Source organism: Triturus cristatus, chromosome 10, assembly GCF_964204655.1.
Source record: "Triturus cristatus chromosome 10, aTriCri1.1, whole genome shotgun sequence".
NCBI lineage: Eukaryota > Metazoa > Chordata > Amphibia > Caudata > Salamandridae > Triturus > Triturus cristatus.
In genome coordinates, this window is record NC_140593.1 from 895,826,210 (window position 1) to 895,851,228 (window position 25,019).

General features: G+C 47.9%; 1 protein-coding gene across 4 annotated transcripts in view; it reads right to left on the bottom strand.

Moving 5' to 3' along the window:
- Nucleotides 1-25,019, bottom strand: part of SMARCC1 (SWI/SNF related BAF chromatin remodeling complex subunit C1) — a 958,790-nt gene that overhangs the window by 344,906 nt on the left and 588,865 nt on the right. For all 4 annotated transcript variants that reach the window (XM_085628643.1, XM_085628641.1, XM_085628642.1 and 1 more), the window contains exon 22: nucleotides 13,902-13,960. In XM_085628643.1, the coding sequence (XP_085484769.1) occupies nucleotides 13,902-13,960 (59 nt within the window). The remainder of the gene's footprint in view (nucleotides 1-13,901; nucleotides 13,961-25,019) is intronic.

The following is a 25,019-nucleotide window of genomic DNA, read 5'->3' on the forward strand; positions in this document are numbered from 1 at the left end:
GTCCAGTGGAACCCCAAAGGTAGGCAAAAGTAAAAGTAGATAGCACCTCACTTTATTTGTGGTAGTGTGGTCGAGCAGTAAGGCTAACTCAGAGGGTAGTGTTAAGCATTTGTTGTACACACTCAATCAGCAAATGATATCACACACTCAAAGACTGAACATCAGACCAATTGGTTTTGTATAAAAATATTCTTTTAGTTAATTTATTTTCTATAACCAAGCAAGCCAGGCACAGGTAAGCAATAAACACTTTACAGTACTAATGCAATTTGTAAACAGTTTGATTTGCAATTGTATATGCACTTTGATGTGATTACAGTAGAGCTACTTGTAATGCAATGCTTTTGAAATACTGTACATATACTTTGTATTGGCTTTTTAGTAGAATGTCAAGTAGTTACTTTACAGATAATTTTCTAAAACGGTGCAGTATATTTGGATACTGCACTAGGACATTTCCTGGAAACCGGCAAGTAAAAGCGTGTTTGGTATTTAGTTACAGCTTTAAAGGTTTTTATATATTTTCCAACTCCACACTTGGAAAAGTTTCACAGAAAAACAGTCAATGTTATCCTATGGAGGAAAATAGTGTTATCGGTTAACAAGTAAGTACTTTGTTGTGGGAGGTGGTATTCTGAGGGTAGATTCAGGGGTCCCCCAGGGTCAAGGATGCACTCTTGTTACACCCTCAGCGGCACTAGGGCGGCCGGTTGCAGAGTGCTGAGCCCAATGTTATCCAATGGGGGATAGGTGGCCTCCATTTGGTGGCCGCCGACTAGCATGCCGCAAGGTTGTGAGAGCCATGCTCCTGGTGTTAGGCTCAGGGCAAAGGGGGATCCAGTTTAGCACACAAAGTGAACCCGCAGCAGCGCAGGGGCAGCTGGGTACAGGGTGCAGTTTTGGTATCTAGTGCCCTGTTGTTTTCAATTGGGATATTTTTTTGGGTTTTTTAGCTGCAGACTCAGTCCAGGAAGATTTCCGGGAGGAACCAACAGCTGGGCAGGTACGTTGGAGGCCTCAGGACATAGGTGCACCTCGGGTTCTTTTATCTAAGGCGCAGGTCGGCTGGATGTAGGGGTGTCTTTTGAGGTCGGATTTCACCTTACCGTGCCACTCGCAGTTTGGGGGGGGGGTCTGTGCAGAGGCTACAGGCGACGTCGGGAAGTCCTGGAGGGGTCAACCCACGGTGGACTAGGACTCTGGAGCGCTGGGGGACCTTGCTGGGACCGGTGGGCCACTCTAACTCAGGCCGTAGGCATCGGGTGCACTGGTGGTTCCAGGCGTCAGGTTTCGTTGTCCTCAGCAGGCTCGGAGTCTTTCTCGGCTATTTCTTTTGAGCTGAGCTGCTGTTCACAAAAGATCTAGTCTTTGATGAAGGAAGTCAGTCCTCCCAGGGTTTCTGGAGGTTGCTGGCTACAGGACAAGGTGACTTTTGGCGCAGGATCTCTGGAAACTGCAGAAGGGCCGGTAGGGCTGGGGCCAAGACAGTTCTTCTCCGCAGTTTCCTCTGCTGGGCGTCTTCTTTCGTCCTTATTCTTCTAAGGTTGCAGGAATCTGTCTTCTTGGTTCAGGGCTGCCCCCTGAAATGATACTGTATTTAGGGGGCCTTTACGGTTCTCAAGGTCAGTAGCCAATTGTGAGAAAGTGTCTCTGTATATACTGTTCCCTAATAGGTACAGGGTGTACAGAGTCCACAGTCCCCAAGGGTTTGACAGAGGCTAAAGTTAGATATACCCTTACTCTCTAAAGTGGTAGCTTGGTCGAGCAGTAATGCAGTATCAGAGGACAGTGTAAAGCATTTGTTGTACACACTCAGTCAGCAAATGGTCTCACACACTCAAAACCTGAACTCTAGGCCAATGGTTTATATATAAAAAATATGCTGGTTTTATTTTAGAACCAACATTAAAATATACTTTCTCAGAATGAGATGCTTTATATAAATACTTTTGCAATATGCAATTGACTTTTGTAAACAGTTACAAGTGGTTGCAATAGGCAACACTATTTTAAAAACAACAATGCATTGAGCTCAATGGAAATTTCAAGTTATTTGCAACAGATTACTTTTAGGATTACTTTTGGAATTCCAGGACTGGAGCCTAGATTCAGTCCTGGGTCAGTACTTAGAACCAAGTGATGAAAGTCGACTTAATTACTGTGATGATTTTTAAACAATATTTAGCTATTTTAAAAGTTGACACTTAGAAAATATTTCAGAGAAAACATTCAATGATTCTCTATGGAAGAAAATTCAAGTTGCAGGTACAGTATGTTCTTGTTACTTTTGTAATCCAGTACTGGGTACCTAGACTCAGTACTGGGACCTTTATCCAAAACAGGTAAGTAATTACATTTTCAGATATTATACGATTTTTAAAGAATATTTAAAGATTGCAGAAATTGACACAAGAAATTTCACAGAAAAACAGTCAATTTGTATTTTTGTATTTGTAGTTGAATTTATAAGGCGCACAGCTACCCACAAGGGGTCTCCCGGCGCTGATCAATTAGTGATTACCCAAAGCAGATGTTAATGAGAAAAAAGCCAGGTTTTGAGGTCCTTACGGAATTTCAGCAGAGATGGTTCAAGTTTCAGCGAGACCGGGAGAGAGTTCCTATGGGAGAAAATTGGGTTACAGGTAAGTACAGTTGTAAGTATTTTTCAGAGTCAGTGCTGGGCACCAAGATCCAACACTGGGAGCTCACCTAAGAGCAGGTGAGTATTTTCGTTTGTTACTCGGCTGATTTTTGGTGAATATTTTAAATTTCAGGTAAAAGCCAGTCAATGTTACCCTATGAAGAAAATAGAGTTATCGGTTTAAAGGTAAGTACTCGACTGGCAGAGTTGAGGTTCTGGGCATAGACTCAGGGGGTCCCCCAGGGTCAGGGCGGCCGGGTGCAGAGAGAGTTGGTTGGTGGCTGCTGACTAGCAAGCCACGCGGCTGTGGGAGCTGGGCTCCAGGTCACTTACTCAGGGCATGACCGGGTTCAGTGCAGCCAAAATATAGTTAAACATCTCGCAAGGACTGATGTCCATTATATGTCTAAAAATGTCTGACCACACTTACAAAGCCTGGAGAATCTACTCCGGGGTTTGTAGGGGTGTCTTGCTCATGCAGGTGCACTCTCACACTTATAACCAAGCACCCTGCCCTCAGGACTGAAGAGCCTGCCATAGGTGTGACTTATAGGTTTTAATTGCAGGGACCTCAGATATAAGAAAACATATCTTTTGTGAGGGGTGCAAAGACCAACTCACACAGGCTGCAATGGCAGACCTGTAGTCACAGTTTAAGTGGACTCCCACGGGTGGCACAATACATGCTACAGCCCTGGTGTACCTATGCCCTGGGTACCTTAGTACCATATACTAGGGACTTACAAGGGTACACCAGAAGCCAACTGTGGAGGTACCAAAGTACTTACCATGTCAATTTGGGGGGGGGAGAAAGCACAGTTGCAGGGGTCCTGATTAGCAGGATCCCAGCATATTTAGTCAAAAATACACTGACACCAGGCAAAAAGTGGGGGTAACCATGAAAGCAGATCCTGCTTTCCTGCAATACCCTATAGAGAATCAGAACTTTGGTAGACATATCATCTTCAGAAAAGAAAATCTTGCATCAAAAGTCGTTGAAACCCAATAGGGCCACAAAGTAATATACGTCCCAAATAACGGGAACCATAACCTGTCAGACAGTTTATGAAGTCATAAAAACTGCCTGCAGAGAGCAGGAGCACCTTACTGGGTTCCACCCATTGGTGGAGATTTAAAAGAAAAAGCCCATTGCCTCTGCCCTAGAATGGCTAATGAGAAAGAATTAAAGAAGATCATTCACTGTACAAGCCTAGTACGGGAGGAATAAGAGGCAAACTGTCAGAAAAACAGTTTAAGATTCTGTTCCATCATAAACCGTCCCGAAAACGTTAAAAGACGGACTTGGCATGAGGGCCGAACAGATGTACACCACAGAAAGGCATGTCTGCCAATGTAGATTGAACAGCCTCCGAAAAACCAGAGTTGCATAGCTGGCACATTGGGGAAGTGCCACTGAAAGAGCCATGGCTCGCCCAACAGAACCGGTTGTATCCATGCCACATCAAATCATCAATTTAGTTGCTTGTTGGCCATCATGGAGCAACTGGGTAAGATTATTATAGGTCTCATCCAGAAGAGAGTGGAGCAGGCTCGAGACAGCATCCAACAACGTCTGAGAAAACTAACCCAGAACACAAGGGGTATTAAGTGACTGTAATGTTGTACTGCTAGCAGAAAAAATATGCCAAAAGTATCATGACTACTGAGCTCCCTGTTCGGAGGGACGTTAGGAAGAACGCTCATGTCAGGGAAGGCTATAGCAGGCTGCACCAAAAAGCTGTGCAGGGTAGGCTGTCGTAGAAGGGAGGTCGGGTCACGGGGGCAGGATGGTGCCTATGAGCTGTAGACCGGTCCAGTGGGACCCCAGTTGCAGGTTTAGCCCATGATCTCAACAAAGTATCATATAGCCCTTCACTGTAAGGTAGCACCATCCCAATTTGGCACTGATGAAGCACCCCAATTAAGGAGTCAATGCTACCTCCACAGAAGGGAGCTTCAGCTCCAGAACCCAAGCTATCATTCTCAGAAACTCAGCAAAAGCGGAGCTAACCTCTATAGTGAGGCCGGGAGCAGACAAGCCAGACAATGGAGAGGACTCAAGGCCACTAGCCTCACCCAGCTCAGCTAGCCAACTAACCTCCAGAGGAGGCTAAACAGAGTCCGTCATGGTACTCCTCCGAAGTCCCAACATGGTCACAGAAGTTAGCAAGAAGGAGACACGCCAAGAGTCAGTTGGCTGACTTACTGTTTACAGCACAGGGCCAAAAAAGCTGAAGAAGCCTGCCTGGTGAGTGGGTGGCTAGATCATTGCTCCTCACTCTCGTGCAGTCTGGAAGACCAAGACCAGATGCTCAAAGGTGCACCAGAGTCTGACGGACACAGGAGAGTTGTGGAAGTGCAGTTTGGTAACCTAGAAGGAAAATTATTGCCAAAAAAAGCAAATGGCGGACTTCATTGTGCCAGGCGACCTGTAGTCCAGTGGAGACTGGATGTAAGAAAATGCATCTTTTTGATAATCACTCCCAAATGTTTGGACTGATCCTGCGGGTTTTCTGACTTGGAGTGCTCTAAAGCCTGCTAACCAGATTTCCATGCTAGTGTCCTGATCCTAAAATGAATATGTCAAATTTTCTCGACCAGATTGGTTTACGTTAATTTACTTGTATATGGTACCCAGGGTATGTGAGTTAGAGGGTCACTCCAGGGATTGCAGCACTGGTTGTACCACCCTAGACATGAACCAATTATAGCACGTCTCCCAGTCAGCCACTGCAGACTAGAAGAGCTGTTGTGAACTGCTAGCCCAATTTTGCTTTAAAGCAATGGCAAAGCCCAAGTCTCCCTCTTCAATATGTGTAAGTCACCACTAAGGCTGACGATCAGATCTTAAGGCAGGGTGCAGCATAATTCATGGACAGATCATACAGTTTACATGTTTCCTGTGAGAAAACTTGGTTTCCCCCTTGGCAAGTACAGAGTTATATGCTGACCCTTCAGTGCTAATTCTGGAACGTTGCGACCAAATTGAATACTCCAAGGTATCAAACAACTTGTTATACTAACCCAGATTGGATTCTCAAGTTTAAATTATTGTGACATGTTTCCACTTTGTTGCCTTTCTCTCTCCTGTGCTCCTGCTCTGGGTTTGTCCCAGAGACAGCTTTCTGCCATCCTGGGGAAACGTGCCAACGACTCCCAGTAGGAAGCTAGCTCTGTATATACTATACCAAAGTAAGGTATAGTATGCACAGAGTTTAGAGGTACCCCAAAGGTAGGCAGAGGTAAAAGTTGATAGCACCTTGCTCTCTATTTGTGGTAGTGTGGGGGAACAGTAAGGCTTCATCAGAGGGCAGTGTTGAGCATTTATTGTACACACAGGCACGAAATGATGCCATTCGCTCAAAGACTGAACCCAGACCAATGTTGTGTGTATAAAAATATTAGTTATATTTATTTTCTAGAACCAAGCAAGTCTGGCACAGTTAACTGTAAATGGTTCTTTGCAAGGCAGGTTGAGCAATACAAGCAAGCTGGATGAATAATACAGGTTTGGAAATACTTCCAATACAGTTGAAATTACGGTTGAAATGCAGTTGGATGCAATTGGTTGATTTACAGGTAAGGCAACAGTAAAAATTATTTTACAGTTACTTTTGAGATTACTTTGTACATTACTTTGCAGATTACTATTTAAGTTCCTTTTTCTACTCAGTGTGTTATGCCTTGATACCACACCAGGACATTTCCTAGAGAAAAGGTAGGTAATTCAGTTTTTGTACATTTGCAGAATAAGGTTTCATAACAACCAACTCCACACTTCAAAGAATTTTCAAAGAAAAGCAGTCAATGCAATCTTATGGGAGGAAATGAAGTTATCTGTTTACAGGTAAGTACTTGGTTGTGGGAGTTGGGTTTCTGGGGTTATAACCAGGGTTCACCAGGGTCAAATGATGCACTCTCAAAGCACCCTCAGCGGCACTAGGGCGGCCAGGTGCAGATTGCTGAGGCCCAATGTTATCCAATGGGGGATAGGAGGCCTCCGGTTGGTAGCGGCTCACGAGCAGGCCACAAGGTTGTGGGAGCAAAGATCCTGCAATTACGCTCAGGGCAAAGGGGGATTCTGTTTATCACACAAGGTGCACCCACAGAGGCACAGGGGAGGTCAAATAAAGGGTGCTGTTTTGGCGTCGGGGGGCGCTGTTGTTTTCAAAGGAAGTTGCAGGTTTTGGATTTTGGCTGTAGGCTCGGTCCAGGAAGACTTCCAGGAGGAACCAACATCTGGGCAGGTAAGTTGGAGGGCTCGGGAATAGGTGCACCTCGGGTTCTCTTCTCCAGGGCGCAGGGCGGCTGGATGCAGGGGTACCTTTTGAGGTCGAATTTCACCTCACCGGGGCTCTCCGTGCAGAGGCTGCAGGCAATGTTGGGGAGTCCTGGAAGGGTCAACCCATGGTGGACTCAGACTCTAGAGTGTTGGGGACCTCGTTGGGACAGGTGAACCACCCGGATTTGGGCCGTAGGCATTGGGTGCAGTGGTGGTTCCAGGCGTCAGGTTTCTTTGTCCTCAGCAGGCTCAGAGTGTCTCTTCTTTTGAACAGAGCTGCTGTTCACAGGAGATCCAGTCTTTGTTGAAAGCAGTTAGTCCTGCAAGGGTTCTGGAGGTCGCTGGCTGCAGGACAAGGTGACTTTTGGAGAAGGATCTCTGGAAACTGCAGACGGCCCGGTAGAGCTGGTGCCAAGTCAGTTCTTCTCTGCAGTCTCCTCTACTGGGCGTCTTCTTTCGTCCTTCTTCGTTGGTTGCGAGAATCTGTCTTTTTGGTTTGGGGATGCCTTCTAAATACTGTAGTTAGGGGGAGTTTTAGAGGTCTGCAGGTTAGTAGCCAATGGGCTACTGACCTTAGGGTGACTACACCCTTGGGTGTGCTCACCCCACGTGGGGGAGTGGGCACAATCCCTAATCCTGATTGGGTAGTGCCTGCCATCTGCAAGATTGCGGGCACTGAAGAGTGGGCTTCACCTCGCCTCCCCTACCTGATGAGGGGTGGGTTTGGCAGAGGTGGGCACACCTTCTGGGCTGTGCTAATTTTTCCCGCCTGTCTTTCTGCCGAAAAGGAGGGAAAACAGGGAGGGTTTCCCCCCCAGGGGTCCAAAACATGTCTTATGGTGGCAGGCTGGTGTTTACCAAGCAGGGAACCCACCATAGGCTGGTAGTTTTTCAGGAGGCATCTCCAAGATGCCCTCTGAGTGCATTGTATAATAAATCCCACACTGGCATCAGTGTGGGTTTATTATGCTGAGAAGTTTGATACCAAACTTCCCAGAATTCAGTAAAGCCATTGTGGGGCTGTGGAGTTCATAATGACAAACTTCCAGACCATATACTCTTTATACCTTTACTGCACTTTCAATGTCTAAGAATGGACTTGGGGATTGTAGATGCACCTGTGCCCTCACCAGTGGTATGTGCACCCAGATAGAGACATAGATACCTATGTCATGGAAGTGGATTATAGGCATGGCACACATTTTTCTCTGCACCAAAACACTCCGCCTGTAATGGCAGTGAGTGTGTGTGTGTGTTTAAGTAAAGGTACAGGGCCTCTAAGGGTGACACAATAAGTGCTTCAGCCCTTGGAGGCCTTCCCCGGTCACAGGGTTATTAGTACCTATGGTACCTTTTACAAGGGACTTGCATGTGGCCAGAGAGTTGCCAATTGGGTTTGCAACAATTGAGGTTTAGCGAAAGAACATAGGCCCTGGGTACCTGGTTGGCAGGAACCCTGGGCACACTCGGTCAATAAGCATCAACATTAGGCAAAAAATGGGGGGCATATAGAGTGCTCACAAGTCAAATTTCTTCAATTTGGCGATTTTATTCTTGTACTTCATACATCCAGCATGAAATCTGCCAATGTGCCAACACGTGTTTCGTCTACCCGTAGACTTTTTCAAGGCGATTAGCACGAGATACAAATTACAGCAAGGTAAACGAGGTGGAGGACGCAATCCTGCAGTCTTTGCGATAGTGGGACTTATCAGGGTTTTCCACTCGTGTTCTGATCTTCATTGTCTCTTTACAAAGGTTGTTGTTTTGGATCATCCCTCTCTGTGGTCGTTCACACCGATAACGATTACAGGACGAATCACTTGTTGTGATAAGAGTGAAATAAAAAGTTTTTCGAATGGGTGGAAACACCATTTAACAATAGTTGTGAATGCTTGTGCATTTACAACTAGAATGGCAACTGTCACCAGACTATGAACCTTTACAACAGCAGTTTCTCGTGCTAATCACCTTGAAAAAGTCTACGGGTAGACGAAACACGTGTTGGCACATTGGCAGATTTCATGCTGGATGTTTGAAGTGCAAGAATAAAATCGCCAAATTGAAGAAATTTGACTTGTGTGGACTCTATATGCTGTCTGATCGCATCGACTGATATTACTTGTTGAAGATTTTTATATGTGACATTGGACATTTGAAATTTGTTTACTTGTCCAGTACCCTAGGTGATCAATAACACTAAAGGGTGTGCTCATTAATGCTCTATAGTTTTAGGTGTGCATACACATTATTTTTCTTTTGTGTGACCAGCATCTTTTGGTAGTAGGTGCAATTGAGCCAAGCTAGCACCCCAAAACTGAATATTACTTTTAACAAGAATTCATTCGCACTCTATTATTGTACATGTGGATACTTTTGTTCGCTTTCTTGATTGTGCGGTTCTTTCTCATTTATTGGGAACAATTACTACCAACCTAGTTATAACAAAAAATGGGGGGCAAACATGCAAAAAGGGGCACTTTCCAACACTCAGCAAAAGTTTCCATACCCAGCCTGATGCCTGGGAAATTCAAAGGTAAGGAATCTGCAGCTAGAAATCTCTATCCGATCAACAGAGCAGCCCCTCTCCCAAGTGTTACCCATTTGCCCTTCAAATGTGGCTTCTCCTTTGAAGTTTGCCTTTAGGGCCAACACCCATGTGGCTTCCTGCAGCAGGGATATACCATCTCCCTCCAGTGCAAGCCTCTATGGTCTCTTTTCCTAGGAGTCGTTAGCATGTCTTCCCAAAAGGCAGTAAACTATCTGGCGGACAGACCCTATGAACAAAAATAAACTGGCACCTGGAATTTTGGGCAACAAAAGCATTAACGACTAAAGCGGTAACTTCTAAAGTTGCACTTTGCCCACCAGTGACATTAAATTTGATTGAACCATTAAATCGGATTTAAGGTACTGATTCTTATGATACCTTACAGTACTGACTTTAGAAGTCCCATTCAGAGGTTAGCGGGGCTAGGGCGCCAGCCTGTAACTCTGTACTTACCAATGGACTACTAGCCTTACCATAGTGTGAGAAAGTGCCATCTTTCTTGCATGGTATGCCCCCACTTTTTGCTGAATTGCTGAATGTACTTTGACTGAGTGTGCCCTGGACTCCTGCCAATCAGGTGCCCAGGGCCTATGTTCCTTCCCTAAAAGAAACCAAACACAAATTGGCAAACCCTGACCACATGTCAGCCCCTGGTAAATGGTACCCTAGGTACCCAGGGCGTTGTGACCAGGGAAGGCCTCGAAGGGCTGCAGCACTCCTTGTGCCACCCTTAGAGGTCCTGTACCCTTACACACACACTGCCTTTGCAGGCTGAGTGTTTGGGTGCAAGACCAAAACAAAGTCGACATGACACGCATCCCTGTGTGCCATGCCCATCACCTACACTGCCATGGCATACATCAGCCACCCCTCTAGCTGGGTGCCTTAGGCCAATAGTGTGGGCACAGGAGCAGGAGCCCTGTGCTCCTACAGTGCACAGGTCCATTCCTGAGCACTGTAAGTGCAGTGCTTCCATCTAAGAGCACATGGTGCTGAGAGCTCGTCAAACACGAGCTCCACAGCACCATAATGGCAACACTAAAGACTGAGAAGTTTGGTATCACACTTCTCAGCACATTAAACCCACACTGATGCCAGTGTGGGATTTAATGTACTCAGCACCCCAGAGGGCATCTTGGAGGTGCCCCCTTAAACCTAACCTACAATCCACGTCTGCTCTGAGGCTGCCTAGGCTGCCACCCAGCAGACATGTTGCTGGACCCCTGGGTAGGAGAGCCCCAGCTCTCCTGGGCCTGCAACAATGCACATCCTGGGCGAGGTGCTAAATCTCCTCCCCCAGGATGGGCAGGGGGAAGCTTCAAAGGCATGCCGCCTCTGTGAGCTTCCCCAGGCCACTGCAACCCCCCACTCTGGCGGGAAGCTTTGGCCGGAAACCCCAAATAAGGACAGGGGATGTGCGTGCCTGCCAACCCCACCCCTCAGGTGGGGGAGGCGAGGTGAAGCACATCTCCGGGCTCTCACCATCTTGAAGATGGGGAGCCCTACCCTATCAGGACTAGGCTACTGCCCCCCTCCCACAGGAGAGAGGCAGGATAGGGTGTGTACCAACCCCAGGACAGGGACCCATTGGTACCTGCCCTTCACCTACCTGTAACGCCCCTAAATCTAGTATATCGGGGCACCCTGAACCTTCCTTCCCCAGATTCCAGATTCAAAACTACAAAGAAGAGCAAGAAGAAAGAAGACCTGCCCTGCAGCTGCTAATAAGAGGAAGACACCAACTGCTTTGGCCCCAGCCCTACCGGCCTGTCGACCCTCGAACCTGCTCCTGCTCCAACCCGGCATCTCTTGTGGCCAGCAACCTCACCAACCGCGGAGGACCTGGCTACCTTTTGGCTCTAAGCACCTGGGACTCCCATGAGTAGAGGCTCTACTCAAAACCTATCTCTAATCCCTGGCAGCAGCCCAGAACCTCGAACCCAGCACACTCTGCACCCGCCAAGCATGGCCAGTGCCGGAGTGAACAAAGACCCCGAGGACGACCCCACAGCGGCTGTGAGCCCGAGTCCGGCACCCAAGGACCTCCCTCGACACTCCTGAAGAAGCCTGCAGCCTCAGAACAAGTTGCCCCCCCCCCAACCGCAATCAACAGAGGGTAAGATTTCCCAACACCAAAAGGCACCCCTGCACGCAGCGCCCCGCGGCCCCCTGTGCCCAATCCTGGGGTACCTACCTATCCTCCAACTACCCAACTTACCTCTCGAAGTGGTGGTGGCACCTGAAGAGTCCTCGTCCCCGAGCTTGCAGTCTTTTTCTAAACCGGAGATTTCCCATTGAAACCAATTGAGCACCCGAAGGCTCAAAAGCACCCTGCACCCAGCCGCCCGAGTGGCCCTGGCAGTGCAATCTCTACACTAGCCTACTTCCCCACTTGCCCTGAGTGAGTGACCAGGAGCCCAGCTCCCACAGCCGCGTGGCTTGCCAGTCAGCAGCCACCAACCAAGGCCCCCCCCGATCCCTTATAGGATAACATTGGGCCTAACTCTCTCTGCACCCGGCCGCCCTAGAGTCGCTGAGGGTGAACCAACTGTACCTACCTGACCCTGGGGGACCCCTGAGTCTATGCCCAGAACCTCAACTCTGCCAGTCAAGTACTTACCCTTAAACCGATAACTCTATTTTCCTCATAGGGTAACAATGACTGGCTTTTTCCTGAAATTTCTTCTAAGTGTGGACTTTTCAAATCTTAAAATATTCACCAAAAATCAGCCGAGTACCGAAAACGAAATTACTCACCTGCTCTTAGGTGAGCTCCCAGTGCTGGATCTTGGTACCCAGCACTGACTCTGAAAAATACTTACAACTGTACTTACCAGTAACCCAATTTTCTTCCATAGAAAATCATTGACTGTTTTTCTGTGAAATTTCTTCTAAGTGTCGATTTCTGCAATCTTTAAATATTCTTCAAAAATCGTATAATATCTGAAAACGTAATTACTTACCTGTTTTGGATAAAGGTCCCAGTACTGAGTCTAGGCACCCAGTACTGGATTACAAAAGTAACGAGAACATACTGTACCTGCAACTTGAATTTTCTTCCAGAGGGAATCATTGACTGTTTTCTTTGAAATATTTTCCAAGTGTCAACTTTTAAAATAGCTAAATATTGTTTAAAAATCATTACAGTAATTAAGTCGACTTTCATCACTTGATTCTGAGTACTGACCCAGGACTGAATCTAGGATCCAGTCCTGGAATTCCAAAAGTAATCTAAAAAGTAATCTGTTGCAAATAACTTGAATTTATCATTGAGCTCAATGCATTGTTGTGTTTAAAATAGAGTTGCCTATTGCAACCACTTGTAACTGTTTACAAAAGTCAATTGCATATTGCAAAAGTATTTATATGAAACATCTCATTCTGAGAAAGTATATTTTAAATCCAAGTGTTGGTTCTAAAATAAAACAAGCATATATTTTTTTTATATATAAACCATTGGCCTAGAGTTCAGTTATTGAGTGTGTGAGACCATTTGCTGACTGAGTGTGTACAACAAATGCTTTACACTGTCCTCTGATACTGTCTTACTGCTCGACCAAGCTACCACTTTAGAGAGTAAGGTTATATCTAACTTTAACCTCTGTTAAACCCTGGGGAACTGTGGACTCTGTACACCCTGTACCTATTAAGGAACAGTATATACAGAGCCACTTTCTCACACATAGTCAAAAAACAATTTAGGGTTTTTAAAACATACAGCGCCCTGCCTTAGACCTCCATAGCCTACCTTAGGGGTGTCTCACATATATTGAAATGGGATGCTTGGGCTTTTTCATGACTTTCAATGCAAAGTCGAATTAGTAGTATTAAACTGCACTTCCAGTCTGCAGTGGCAGACTGGGAGACATGTTTTACTTACACGTGCTAGTGGTGGTTAAACTAGTGCTGCAGTCCACAACAGACTCTTCAACTTCCAGGCCCTGGGTACCTCTGGTACCATATACTGGGGACTTATAAGTAAGTTGAGCTATCTTAATTGGGGACAAACAAATTAAACATGCATCATTTAAAGGGCTAGAGAACAGGCACGGAGTCCTGTTTAGCAGGGATTAGGGTGTTTCAAAACCAGTTCTCCAGTCCCTAGTAGTCAAAATGAGGGCAAAAACGTGGAGTAAACCCACAAGCAACATGTTTCCTTACATTCTAGAATCCTAGTTTAGAGGATACCTTCCCTCAAACTAACGGATCTCCCACCAATGTACCCCTCTTATGACCTATTTATTGGTGTAAAACTATGAAGAATCCCAAGTAAGAAGTCTACAAAACAGAAGCAACAACATCTACTGCTGCAACAAGAATAAAACCTCTACAACAATGGCAACCATTTAACCAAGAGGATGGAATCAATGAGCAGCAAGTACATCTGACAAATTATGATGAATATTCATATAGATCCATTCACTCACCCTTTCTTGTGGCTGTTCATCTACGGTGTCAGTCTCCATTTTCTCTTGAACCACTTCAGCTATGAGGGAAAAAAACATGTCAGGTAAGAAACTGCACACCACATTTAATGTGCAGCGAATACTTCAGGAGTTTCACTGCAAAAATCAAAAAGAACAAGTTACTTACTTTTGGTAATGCTTTTTGACGTGGATACAGTATCTACCTGCAGACTCCTCACCTTTTGAATATCCCCAAGCAGCAGCCTGGACCAGAAACATTTTGGTAGCTCTCCTACACCAATAAGGGGTGCCAGCACCATCACAGCTCTGCACCTGGCACCGCAAAACATCACTGGAGCCATAAAGCATTTCAGTGAGTGGAATGAGGTCCATTCAACTAGATAGGCGGTGAGGGCTAGGAGGTGTGCGCACTGGTGTGTAATACCGGTTCGTCGATTAGGTAGTTCATGCACGCTCAACTTTCAATGGTCCCACCACCACTGGGCCACTAATCAAAAAGAATTCATAACCAATCCTGAAAGAAGCGTCTCAGTTCACAATGTTCACAAATCTATTATTCAAGTAATGGTTTCGTGCAAAAAAAATGTTCATAGGCAGTCTTTGATGATTTTCAAACTCTGTGGTTTATTTCACAAACCTTTCAAATTGCTAGATCCACACAATATAGTAACAAATCAATCAGGCAACACGTTTCGTACACACTTGGACATCATCAGGGCTCCAAATTATGTATTGATAATCTGCACCAAATTTCCGTTTTCATCCAACCCATTAATGAAGTTTTCTGACTAGTAGCGCGTTCAAATCCAGCACGCCTTCTCTCCCGGCTGGTTCAAACAATCCTGCAATTACATGACAAGCGGTAGCTATTGCCACTAAAAAGGCTGATTTGAAGGAGAGCAGTTGGGGGGGGGGGGGGTGGGGGGACAGTTGTGCAGAGGTTCAAACAGAGTGTCCATCAGGAATGTGAGAACCAAACTAAGGTTCTATTGAGGCATGATGTATGGGGCAGGTGAGAACATATGCATCAGGCCATTAAGAAACCTGTTCACAATAGGGAATTTAAATAAAGAGGGTTGGTCTAGCAGCCTCAAGAAGGCAGACAAGGCAAAAAGGTACCCTTTAAGAGTGCCCAGAGCAGAGCTCTACTGGGCGATCAAATTAAAGAGGATTTGAGAGAGGAAAGCAGAAAGAGGGTCAATGGACCTTTATGTACAATATTTTACAAAGTTCTGCCACCAGCAGGTATATACAGTCTTGGTAAAGGGGCTCCTGGCTGTGAAAATCACATCAGACCTCTGGAGAAAGGATGAATGCTGAAAATTGCTGCCGCTCAATCTCCAATCAAGAAGTCACAGAGAGGACAGGTTCAGGTGGAGGACCCTCCACTGCTGCTGCGACGGAAGATTTCTCCCGAAGGGGCAGTCTGATAGAAGGATCGATGTTCGGTTGGAGAATCTCGGGCATCGAAACTCTTCACCCAGTCCGGGGCCACAAGAATGACTTGGGCCCGGTAAAACTTGATCTTCTTGAACACTCTGGACAGGAGTGGTATTGGCAGAAAGGCGTACAGGGGGGCTGAGCTCCCCTTGAGATGAAGAGTCGCTAAGCGAGTGCTGCCATGGAAACTTCAGCGCACAAAATTGCTGACATCGCACATTCTCAGTGGAGGTGTAAAGATCTAACCAAGGCTCTCCCCACTTCTGAAAGAGACCTTGCGCCACCTCTGGATGGAGACGCCATTTGTGATACGTTAGGCATCGACGGATGAGTTCATCCGCACTGGCGTTCAGAGACTCTGCCAGATGTTGAACCAGGGATATGTCCTGTTATTCCAGCCATGTCAAGCGACGTAGGGCCTCTTGGCAAAGGGTCTAGGACCCCACTAGCCCTGTTTGTTGCAGTACCAAATGGCAGTGGTGCTGTCTATGAACACCTGAACACCCTTTCCCTTCATTGGAGGGAGAAAAGCTTTCAATGCCATGTGAATCGCTCGGAGAAGTTGATGGGGAGTCGGGATTCCGTCGAGGACCAGAGTCCTCTCATTTTCACCTCTCCCAGATGGCCGCCACATCCCAGGAGTGACGCATCTGTCACTACTGTGCGATCTCGTTGGGGAAGGGAGCGGGACCTTCCTCTGACCCAATCACGGTTGGTAAGCCACCACTGCAGATCCTGTGTTGTCTCCTGTGAGATCTGGCCTACGTTAGAGAGATTTACCCCTTCGGGTTGCGCCCACTGGAATTTCAGGTCCCACTGCAGAGCCTGTAATTGCATCTAGCATGTGTTACTAGCAGGTTGCAGAAAGCCATAGCAGCCTCAGAATCATTCTCATCGAAATCTAGGAAAGAGGCTCAAACATCAGTATCAGAGCCTGAATATCCTGGACTCGCTGAACGGGAGGATAAGCCAGAAACCAGTGTATCCAGAACACGTCAGATGAAAGGGAGCGTCTTGAGAGGAAGAGTCAGGTGTGACTTGGGCACATTGACAGTGAACCCCAGAAAAAATAGTAGATTCGCTGTAGTCAGGAGGTGAGAGAGGATAGTCTGGGACAAGCTCACTTTCAACAGCCAGTCGTCGGGATAGGGGAAGACTGGCACGCCTGATCTGTGCAGATGAGCTGCAACCACTGCCATCACTTTGGTGAACACCAGAGGGGCAATTATATGGCCAAAGCAGAGCACTGTAAACTGAAAGTGCTTGTGGCCTGCCGTGAACTGCAGGTAGCGCCAATTGGCAGGCAGAACTGGAATGTGAAAATAGACAAGTCCAGTGCCACCATCCAGTCTACAGGGTCTAGAGCAGACAAGACCCGAGGCAGAGAGAGCATTTCAAACCTCTCCTTTTTGAGGAAGTAGTTGATCTAGACTAGTACGAAGTCCTTTTTCGGTACCAGAAAGTAGCAGGAATAGCAGCCACAGTCTACTTCTGGCACCGGAACCCTCTCAAAGGATGGATTGGCCAAAAGATTTCAGACTTCCTCCAGAAGCCAGTTCAGATGGCCCTGTGTCAGCCATTCGTAAGTCAGAGGCACGGAGGGAGGAGTAGTTTCGAAGGGGAGGGAGTAGCTCCTTCTGGACTAACCCACTTGTCTAATGTGATGTTCTGCCAGTGGTTGAGGTGATGGCTGATCCTGCCAACATCCGTCCGCCCATGATCTTGAAGGTCTCGACTAGGAAAGTTTAGAGGCTCGAAGAGGTGGGGGGACAGACTGGACTTATGGCTGCCTAACCCACAAGGTTCGTAAGGAGCCATGCCCACGCTGTGCAGAGGTTGCTGAACTTGCGCAGTCTTGTGGATGTGATACAGCAGGCACGGCTGAACGCCCTGTCTGGCCACAAAAGGGGGCAAAAAGCAGAAGGGTGGGCACTGAGTGGCCCAAGGACTTAGACATTGCCCGCGTCTCCTAAAGGATTCAGAGCAATGTTTGCCTGGTCGCCCAAGAGATGGGTACTGTGGGAAGCTGGCTCTGTATATACTATACCAAAATTAGGTATAGTGTGCACAGAGTCCAGTGGAACCCCAAAGGTAGGCAGAGGTAAAAGTACATAGCACTTTACTCTCTATTTGTGGTAGTGTGGGCAAGCAGTAAGCCTTTATCAGAGTGTAGTGTTGAGCATTTGTTGTACACACCCAGGCAAGAAATGATTGCACACACTCAAAGACTAAAATCAGACCAATTTCTTTGTATCAATAATATTAACTATTTTATTTCTAGGACCCAGCCAAGCCTGGTGCAGGTAAGTGAAATAATACTTTGCAAAGTCTTATGCAGTGATTTACAGTTGAAAGCAAGTTCAAATGCAGTCAGTTGAATTACATGTAAGTCAACAGTTCAAAAATCTTTTCAGTTACTTCACAGATGACTGCGCACGTTACTTTTTAGATTATTTTTTGTGTTACTTTTGCTAATCAGTGTGATATGCCTAGATATCACACTGAGACATTTCTTAGATAAAAGGTATGTTATTCACTTTTAGAACATATGCAGTTTTTCAATGTTTTATACAAAGCAACTCCACACTTCAAGAACAAGTTACTTACCTTCAGTAAAGATACATCTGTAAGAGACATAGATTAGTTATAGATTCCTTACCTTAGAATTACCGTGAGGTGTTAAACTGGATCCGGAACATTTTTCGTCAGCAGTACCCCTGCGCATCGAAAGGTGGCGTCGGTCGGCTCCGCGTTCATCGTGGTCGCCGGGATGACGTCGCGGTCGCTACTTAGACGCCGCCCTCGGTGATGACGTCAGTTCTGTACAAGACATTCCATGCCTGTTGCGCAGAGCCATGCAGGACACTGACCACTGGTGCACAAAACTAGGGCCCTGAAAGGGAGTCCTTAACCCTAGAAATCAGTTCGCATAATGGGGAGGATGGGTGGGGCGCTAAGGAATCTATAACTAATCTATGTCTCTTACAGATATATAGTTACCGAAGGTAAGTAACTTGTTCATCTGAGAGAGACAATTAGTTATAGATTCCTTACCTTAGAATAAATACCCCAGCAATACCAACCCCGGAGGTGGGCCTGCGAACCAAGTTCACACCAGAAAGTCCTGGAGAACAGAACGGCCAAAGAATCCGACTCCGGACTTGGCTGTCCAGGCAGTAGTGTTTTGTGAACATGTGCAGCGATGCACACATAGCTGCCTGAAAGATGTCATTAAGGAGGACTCCGTGCCCCAAAGCAGTGGTAGCTACCGTCGCCCTGGTGGAATGGGCACATAACCCCACTGGAGGCTCCTTCTTTGCGAAGAAGAAAACAAGTTACTTACCTGTAACTTTGGTTCCCCAGTATTGGTAACTTTCATAGATTCTCATGCTTTGTATCATTCCCCGTCGTCGGAATGGGAGCCTCGGTAACAAAAATATATATATATATACATATGTATAACCATAGAAACAAAAGAGAAAAATTAGGCCTAGGCCTCATCTCATTTTGTAGTATATCACCCTCTTTGTGTAAAAGAGCCCAAACTTTTGCCAGGGCCAATCAGCACAGCCTCACCCTCTGGAACCTTCCTGAGAGAGCTCAGAGCCTCAGATTTTCGTAGCCGTTGTGCCAACAGCCACTATCTTAGTAAGCCTGCAGAGCTTTCCCAGGGGAGGTGGGTGGGCGCATGAGAATCTATGAAAGTTACCAATACTGGGGAACCAAAGTTACAGGTAAGTAACTTGTTTTCTTACCCCAGTATTGGAACTTTCATAGATTCTCATGCTTTGTATCAGAATAGCAAGCAGTAGATCACGACAAGCACATTTCGGTAATTACATGGCTTTACAAAATCATCTCAGTGCACATGATAAAACAACCATTACTGAAACCAAATGTGCTTACCAGGATGGAGGGATTGTAGGGAAAGCTCACCTCTCATTGAAAAAGATTCCGGAGGACTGCTTGACCAACCGCAGCGTCAGCTCGTCCCACCGATTCCAGGCAGTAGTGCTTCGTGAAGGTGTGTACACTGCTCCACGTTGCTGCCCTGCAGATGTCCTTAATCGCCACTCCAGCAAAGAGAGCCACTGAAGACGCCATCGCTCTCGTAGAATGCGCCCGGGCCCTCTTATCCAAAGGTTTGCCCGCAGCCTGATGACAGTACTGAATTGCACTGGAGATCCAACGGGAAATGCCACTCTTGGCGAGCGGCAACCCCTTCCGTGGTGCACTGTAGGCGATAAATAGTTGAGTAGACTTTCTGAAAGAGCGTGTACGCTCCAGATAGAATTTCAGGCATCTTTGGACATCCAAAGAATGCAATGTTCGTTCCGCTTGAGTGGAAGGACGCGGAAAAAAGGAGTTCAAAATTAAGGGTTCATTCAAATGAAACTCCGAAGGCACCTTCGGGATGAATTTTGGGTTGGTTCTCAAAATCATGACATCCCTCTTGAACTGTAGAAAAGGCTCCACTATAGAGAGAGCCTGGAGTTCACTAACTCTCCTAGCCGAAGTCAATGCTAGGAGAAGGGCCAGTTTCCAAGATAGGAACTTCAAGTCCGCTTTGTGAATCGGCTCAAAGGGCGCTTTCATCAGTTGAGCCAGTACCAGGTTAAGTTGCCAGATAGGCGGAGGTGGCCGGACCGGAGGATACATCCGAAATAACCCCTTAAGGAACTGCTTAACAATTCTTGCAGACCATAGAGATGGCCCCGATGTCTTCCGTCGAAAGCGGGATAAGGCAGCCAGATGCACCTTGATCGAAGAGTGCGCCAGACCTGATTTGGCCAGAGACAGGATGTAGGGCAGAATCTGATGTGGCCGGGATTTGTAAGGATGGAGTTTATTCCTCTGGCACCAAAGGCAAAATCTCTTCCACTTTGCCCTGTAGGTCTTATTAGTGCTGGGTGCCCGTGCCTGAGATAGAACATCCCTGCATTCCTGAGACAGATTCAGATGGCGGAATTCTCTGTGTTCAGGAGCCACGCTGACAAGTGAAGTGACTCCGGATCCGGATGGAGGACTTGGCCCTGATTTCTCGATAACAGAGATGGAATCAGTGGCAAGCGAATCTGGCGATCCTGGGAGAGAAGTAGGAGTTCCGAGAACCAGAACTGCCGCGCCCATGCTGGAGCAATGAGGATCATTTTGCATGGTTCTGCCCTGACCTTCCTGAGAACTCGAGGAATGAGGGGAATCGGAGGAAAGGCGTAGCAAAATGCGCCGAACCAAGCAATCGAAAGGGCATTCCCCAGAGACCCTCGCTGGGGAACCTTGCTTGCGTAAAACCGGCACTTGGCGTTCTCCGGGGTCGCAAAGAGGTCTATGGTCGGAGTGCCCCATTTCTTGAACACTGCTTCCAGAGTGGCCTGATCCAGCTCCCACTCGTGCGTCACCTTCGTCTGCCGACTTAGAGCATCCGCTGTGATGTTGAGACACCCCGCCAGGTGCTCGGCTCGCAGAGTGATCCCGTGAGAGATGGCAAATTCCCAGATCACCTGAGCTTCTTTGGACAGCGTCCGTGATCTCGTTCCCCCTTGCTTGTTTATATAATGCATGGCCGTAGTGTTGTCTGTCCGGACCAGCACTGCACGGTTCTGAAGTCTGGGGAGGAACGCCAGCAAGGCTAAGTGAATGGCCCTCAGCTCCAAAAGATTGATGTGGCGCAGTCTGTCTGCTGGACTCCAGTGACCGCTGACCTGAAGCTCCTGGAGGACAGCTCCCCACCCTTCTAGGGAAGCATCCGTGGTGACCACCATAGGAGAAGGAGGGATTCGGAACGTTAATCCTCCTGCGATGTTTTCCTTCCCCAGCCACCATTCGCAAGCCGTGCGCATGGCAGGTGTTATCCATACTTTGTCGTTGAACGATCCTTCTGCCTGACGCCACTGTTTGTCCAGCTCCTCCTGTAGAGGACGCATATGTAGCCTGCAATGCGGTATCAAAGGTATGCAGGATGAGATTGATCCGAGCAAGGACTTGTACTGTCGAACCGATACATGTCTCTTGTGTAGTAGTAGACGAGCGGAAGCGGCCAGTTTGCCCTGACGCTCCTCTGACGGACGAGCCGTGCATCGTCTCGTGTCCAGAATTGCCCCAAGGAACTTCCGTGACCTGGAGGGTATCAGTTCCGACTTGGACACATTGAGCTGAAGACCCAAATGGGCGAACAATCTTATGCAAGTTGACACAGCCTGAGACGTTGCCCTGAACGATGGAGCCTTGATGAGCCAGTCGTCCAAGTACGGGAACACTTCCAAGGACTGCTTCCTCAGGAAAGCAGCGACTGGTGCCAGCATCTTCGTGAAAATGCGGGGTGCCGACCGAAGGCCAAACGGGAGCACCTTGAACTGGAAATGGCTCTTGCCTACTGTGAAGCGTAGATATTGCCTGTGAGCTGGGTGGATCGGAACATGAAAGTAAGCATCCTCTAAATCCAGGGATGCCAAAAAATCTCCCGGATTGAGCAGCTTTAGAATATCCTGGAGTGTGACCATCCTGAAAGAGAGCTTGATGAGATAGGTGTTGAGCTCCCTGAGGTCTAGTATAGGACGCCATGCCTCCTCCGTCTTCCGAACCAGGAAGAACCTGGAATAAAACCCCTTGCCCCTTTGTGAAAGTGGCACGGGCTCTATCGCCCCCTTGATGAAAAGCTGGTGGGCTTCGAGATGTAATAGTCGGAGATGTTTCGCTGCACGGGCGTCTGGAGCTCTTGTTGGAGGAAGATCTTGGAACTCCAACGTATGGCCACTCTGAACTATGTTCAAGACCCACCGGTCTGATGTTAAACGCGCCCAGCTGTCCAGACAAAAAGATATCCTGCCCCCAACCGGTGTTTGTGGCAGGGGAGGAACAGTAGCCAGAGCCAGGAGGCCGCTATTGCCTCTTGGCGTTGTCTCGTCCCTGACGATTCTGACGTCCTCTCTGGGACTGCCGAGAGAAAGACGCCGACTGTCCTTGGCGCTGGCTGGAGTATTGTCCTTTATAAGACTGTCCAGATTGAGAGGAATACTGCCGTTGGTTTCCTCTGTAGTTAGAAAACCCCCGACCACGTGCCCCCTTAAATGGCACCTTGCGGTAGGTCAAGGAGCCTAAGGACTTAGCTGTATCGGTGTCCTTTTTAATGCCTTGGAGGGCGTCATCCACATGCTTTCCAAAAAGCATCTCTCCGTCAAAGGGGAGGTCCAAGATCTTATTCTGGACCTCCTGGCGAAACCAAGTCGCCTTCAACCAGCCTTGGCGGCGCAAGACGGCAGAGCCCGCCAAAGCCCTGAAAGCAGTTGAAGCAATGTCCATCGCACAGTCGATGACTTCCGAGGAGCATCGTTCTCCCTCCATCAGCACTTGTCTGGCTTCGTCTTGACTAGTTTCTGGTAGCTGGTCCAGGAATGGTTCCATATCACACCACATCTGGCGGTCGTATCTGCCCAGAATAGCCAGAGAATTTGCTGCCCGCACCAACAAGCTGGCCATGGTGGAGAATCTTTTACCCACATTGTCCAGTCTTCTGCCTTCTTTATCTGGAGGCGTGGTTAAAGGAGTGGACGGATTCTTAGATTTACTTTGAGCAGCTTGTGAAATAACAGAATCCGGCTTAGGTTGTCCTAGAAGACACGCAGGACTGCCCTCTGGTGCCTTGTATTTCTTCTCCAGCCGGGGAAGAACCGGAATGACAGTTGCTGGATTCTGCATTGTCTTCAATCCCTCATCCCAGACATGTTCTATAATGGGAATTGATCTTACAGACTTCTTATATTGGGCTTTAAAGTCATATAGGAAGCAGTCGGACTGCTCCACCGTAAAGGGCAAACCAAACCTCTTGGATGCCCGTTCCATCAAATTATGGAAACCACCAATGTCCACCGGAGGCGATATATTTGTCTCTCGGCCTACAGCATCAGGATCCTGTGTATCATCAGGGTCCCCATCTGGATCCCCTGGATCTGTAAGTGGGATCACCTCTCCCTCGTCGTCTTCGTCCGTATCTCCATCGTCCGCGTCATCAGCAGGTTCCGTACCTGAAGGTTGGGGAACCACTAAGGGCAGCACTGGTGAAATGGACCGAGGTACCTCTCTTGGTAGGGGTGGCAAGTCCATTGGTATGTCACGTGGCACTTCCAAAGGAGAAGGACGCACTGGAGTGCGATCCGGCAACGTCGGAAAACGAGATCTGTAGTCTTGCAGCATCTGTTGCAAATCCGACACCAAAGCCACTGGCAAGGCAATTAGGTCCTGCCTTACAGGGCGGGGGCGTAATCCCTGTTGGTGCCCCTCCTGCCCCTCTGGGCCATAAAACTCCTCCGTATCTGTGTCCTGCTGTTTGACATTCAGGTCTGAAAGGCTGTATGCGTCCCCAAACTGCCCATCCTCCTCATCCTCCTCCGAGTCCTCGAGAAGCATGGATGGTGGCAAAGGCGTGACCCGCCTAGGGGAAGTCATGTCCGGTGTAATCACTAATCTTTGGGTTGAAAAATCCAAATTTTTCGTCGTCGACGGTCCCGACGGCGGTCTCGTCGACGGAGTCGATGGCAACGGGATTTCCAATGTCGACGTACTCGACGACGACTGAAAGGCAACTGTCGTCGACGGAGCTGAAATCGTCGTCGACGATGAGGCCGTCGACAGTCCTGTAATCCTCGTCGACGGAGCAGTCGTCGACGGAGCAGTCGTCGACAGAGCAGTCGTCGACGAAGCAGTCGTCGACGAAGCAGTCGTCGACGGGGCAGCCGTCACCGGAGCAGTCGTCGACGGAGCAGTCGTCGACGGAGTTTTCTTTTTCGTCGACGTAGTATGTTTCATCGTCGGCGGAGCACCCGTCGACAGTCTCGTCGACGAACTTGTAGTCATCAACATCGACGAACTCGTCGTCGTCGTCGTCGTCATCGTCGACGTGGTCTTCGTCGTCGACACCGCCGTCGACGAAGTAGATATTGTCGACGGTCTCGTGGACGACCCCATGGAAATAGGCTTAATTGAGGAGATCGTCGTCGACGTACCTGCTGCCGCCTGCGTCGACGGACGCGGTTTCTTCAGTGGCACCAACTGAGGAGTTTCTGCAGCCTGTTTCTTTACAGGTTTCTCCTTCTGGGACGGAGGGGTAGATGTAGCAACCCCCTTATTGTCCTTAGGGGCTATGTCCACAGTAGCCCGTCCCTGCCTCTCCTTTACACTGTCGTGAGGAGATTTTTTGGGACCAGCCTCCTCAGACCTGTCAGAGATCCCGTGAGGGGCTTTGAGAGGAACCTTGAGAGGGGGTTCCGCAGAAGTGGAGGGCGATGACCTACCCCTCTTCTTCGATCTCCTGGAGGAGGTGCCAGAGATAGATTCTTCCTCATCCGAAGAAATGACCTCCCTGGTCTTTATCTTCTGCAGCCACGTCAGCAAGCGCCCCTCTCTGTCTCTCAAGGTCTTGGTCGAGAAGGTCCGACAGATTTTACAGTCGGTGGCCTTGTGTTCCGGGTACAGGCAGTATATGCAGTTCTCATGCCTGTCTTCCACAAACAGTCTCTTCTTCCCACAAGAGGCACAAGCCCTAAATAAAGCTTTCTTCTCCTTTTCTGACATTCTGTCTGAAAAGATGGTAATAAAGATATCCAAAAGTAACTCTGTGAAAAAAACTGAGCAGAGCTCAGTGGAGACTCCCTAGCACAACGTGCGGTAGAAAAATCTGAGGCT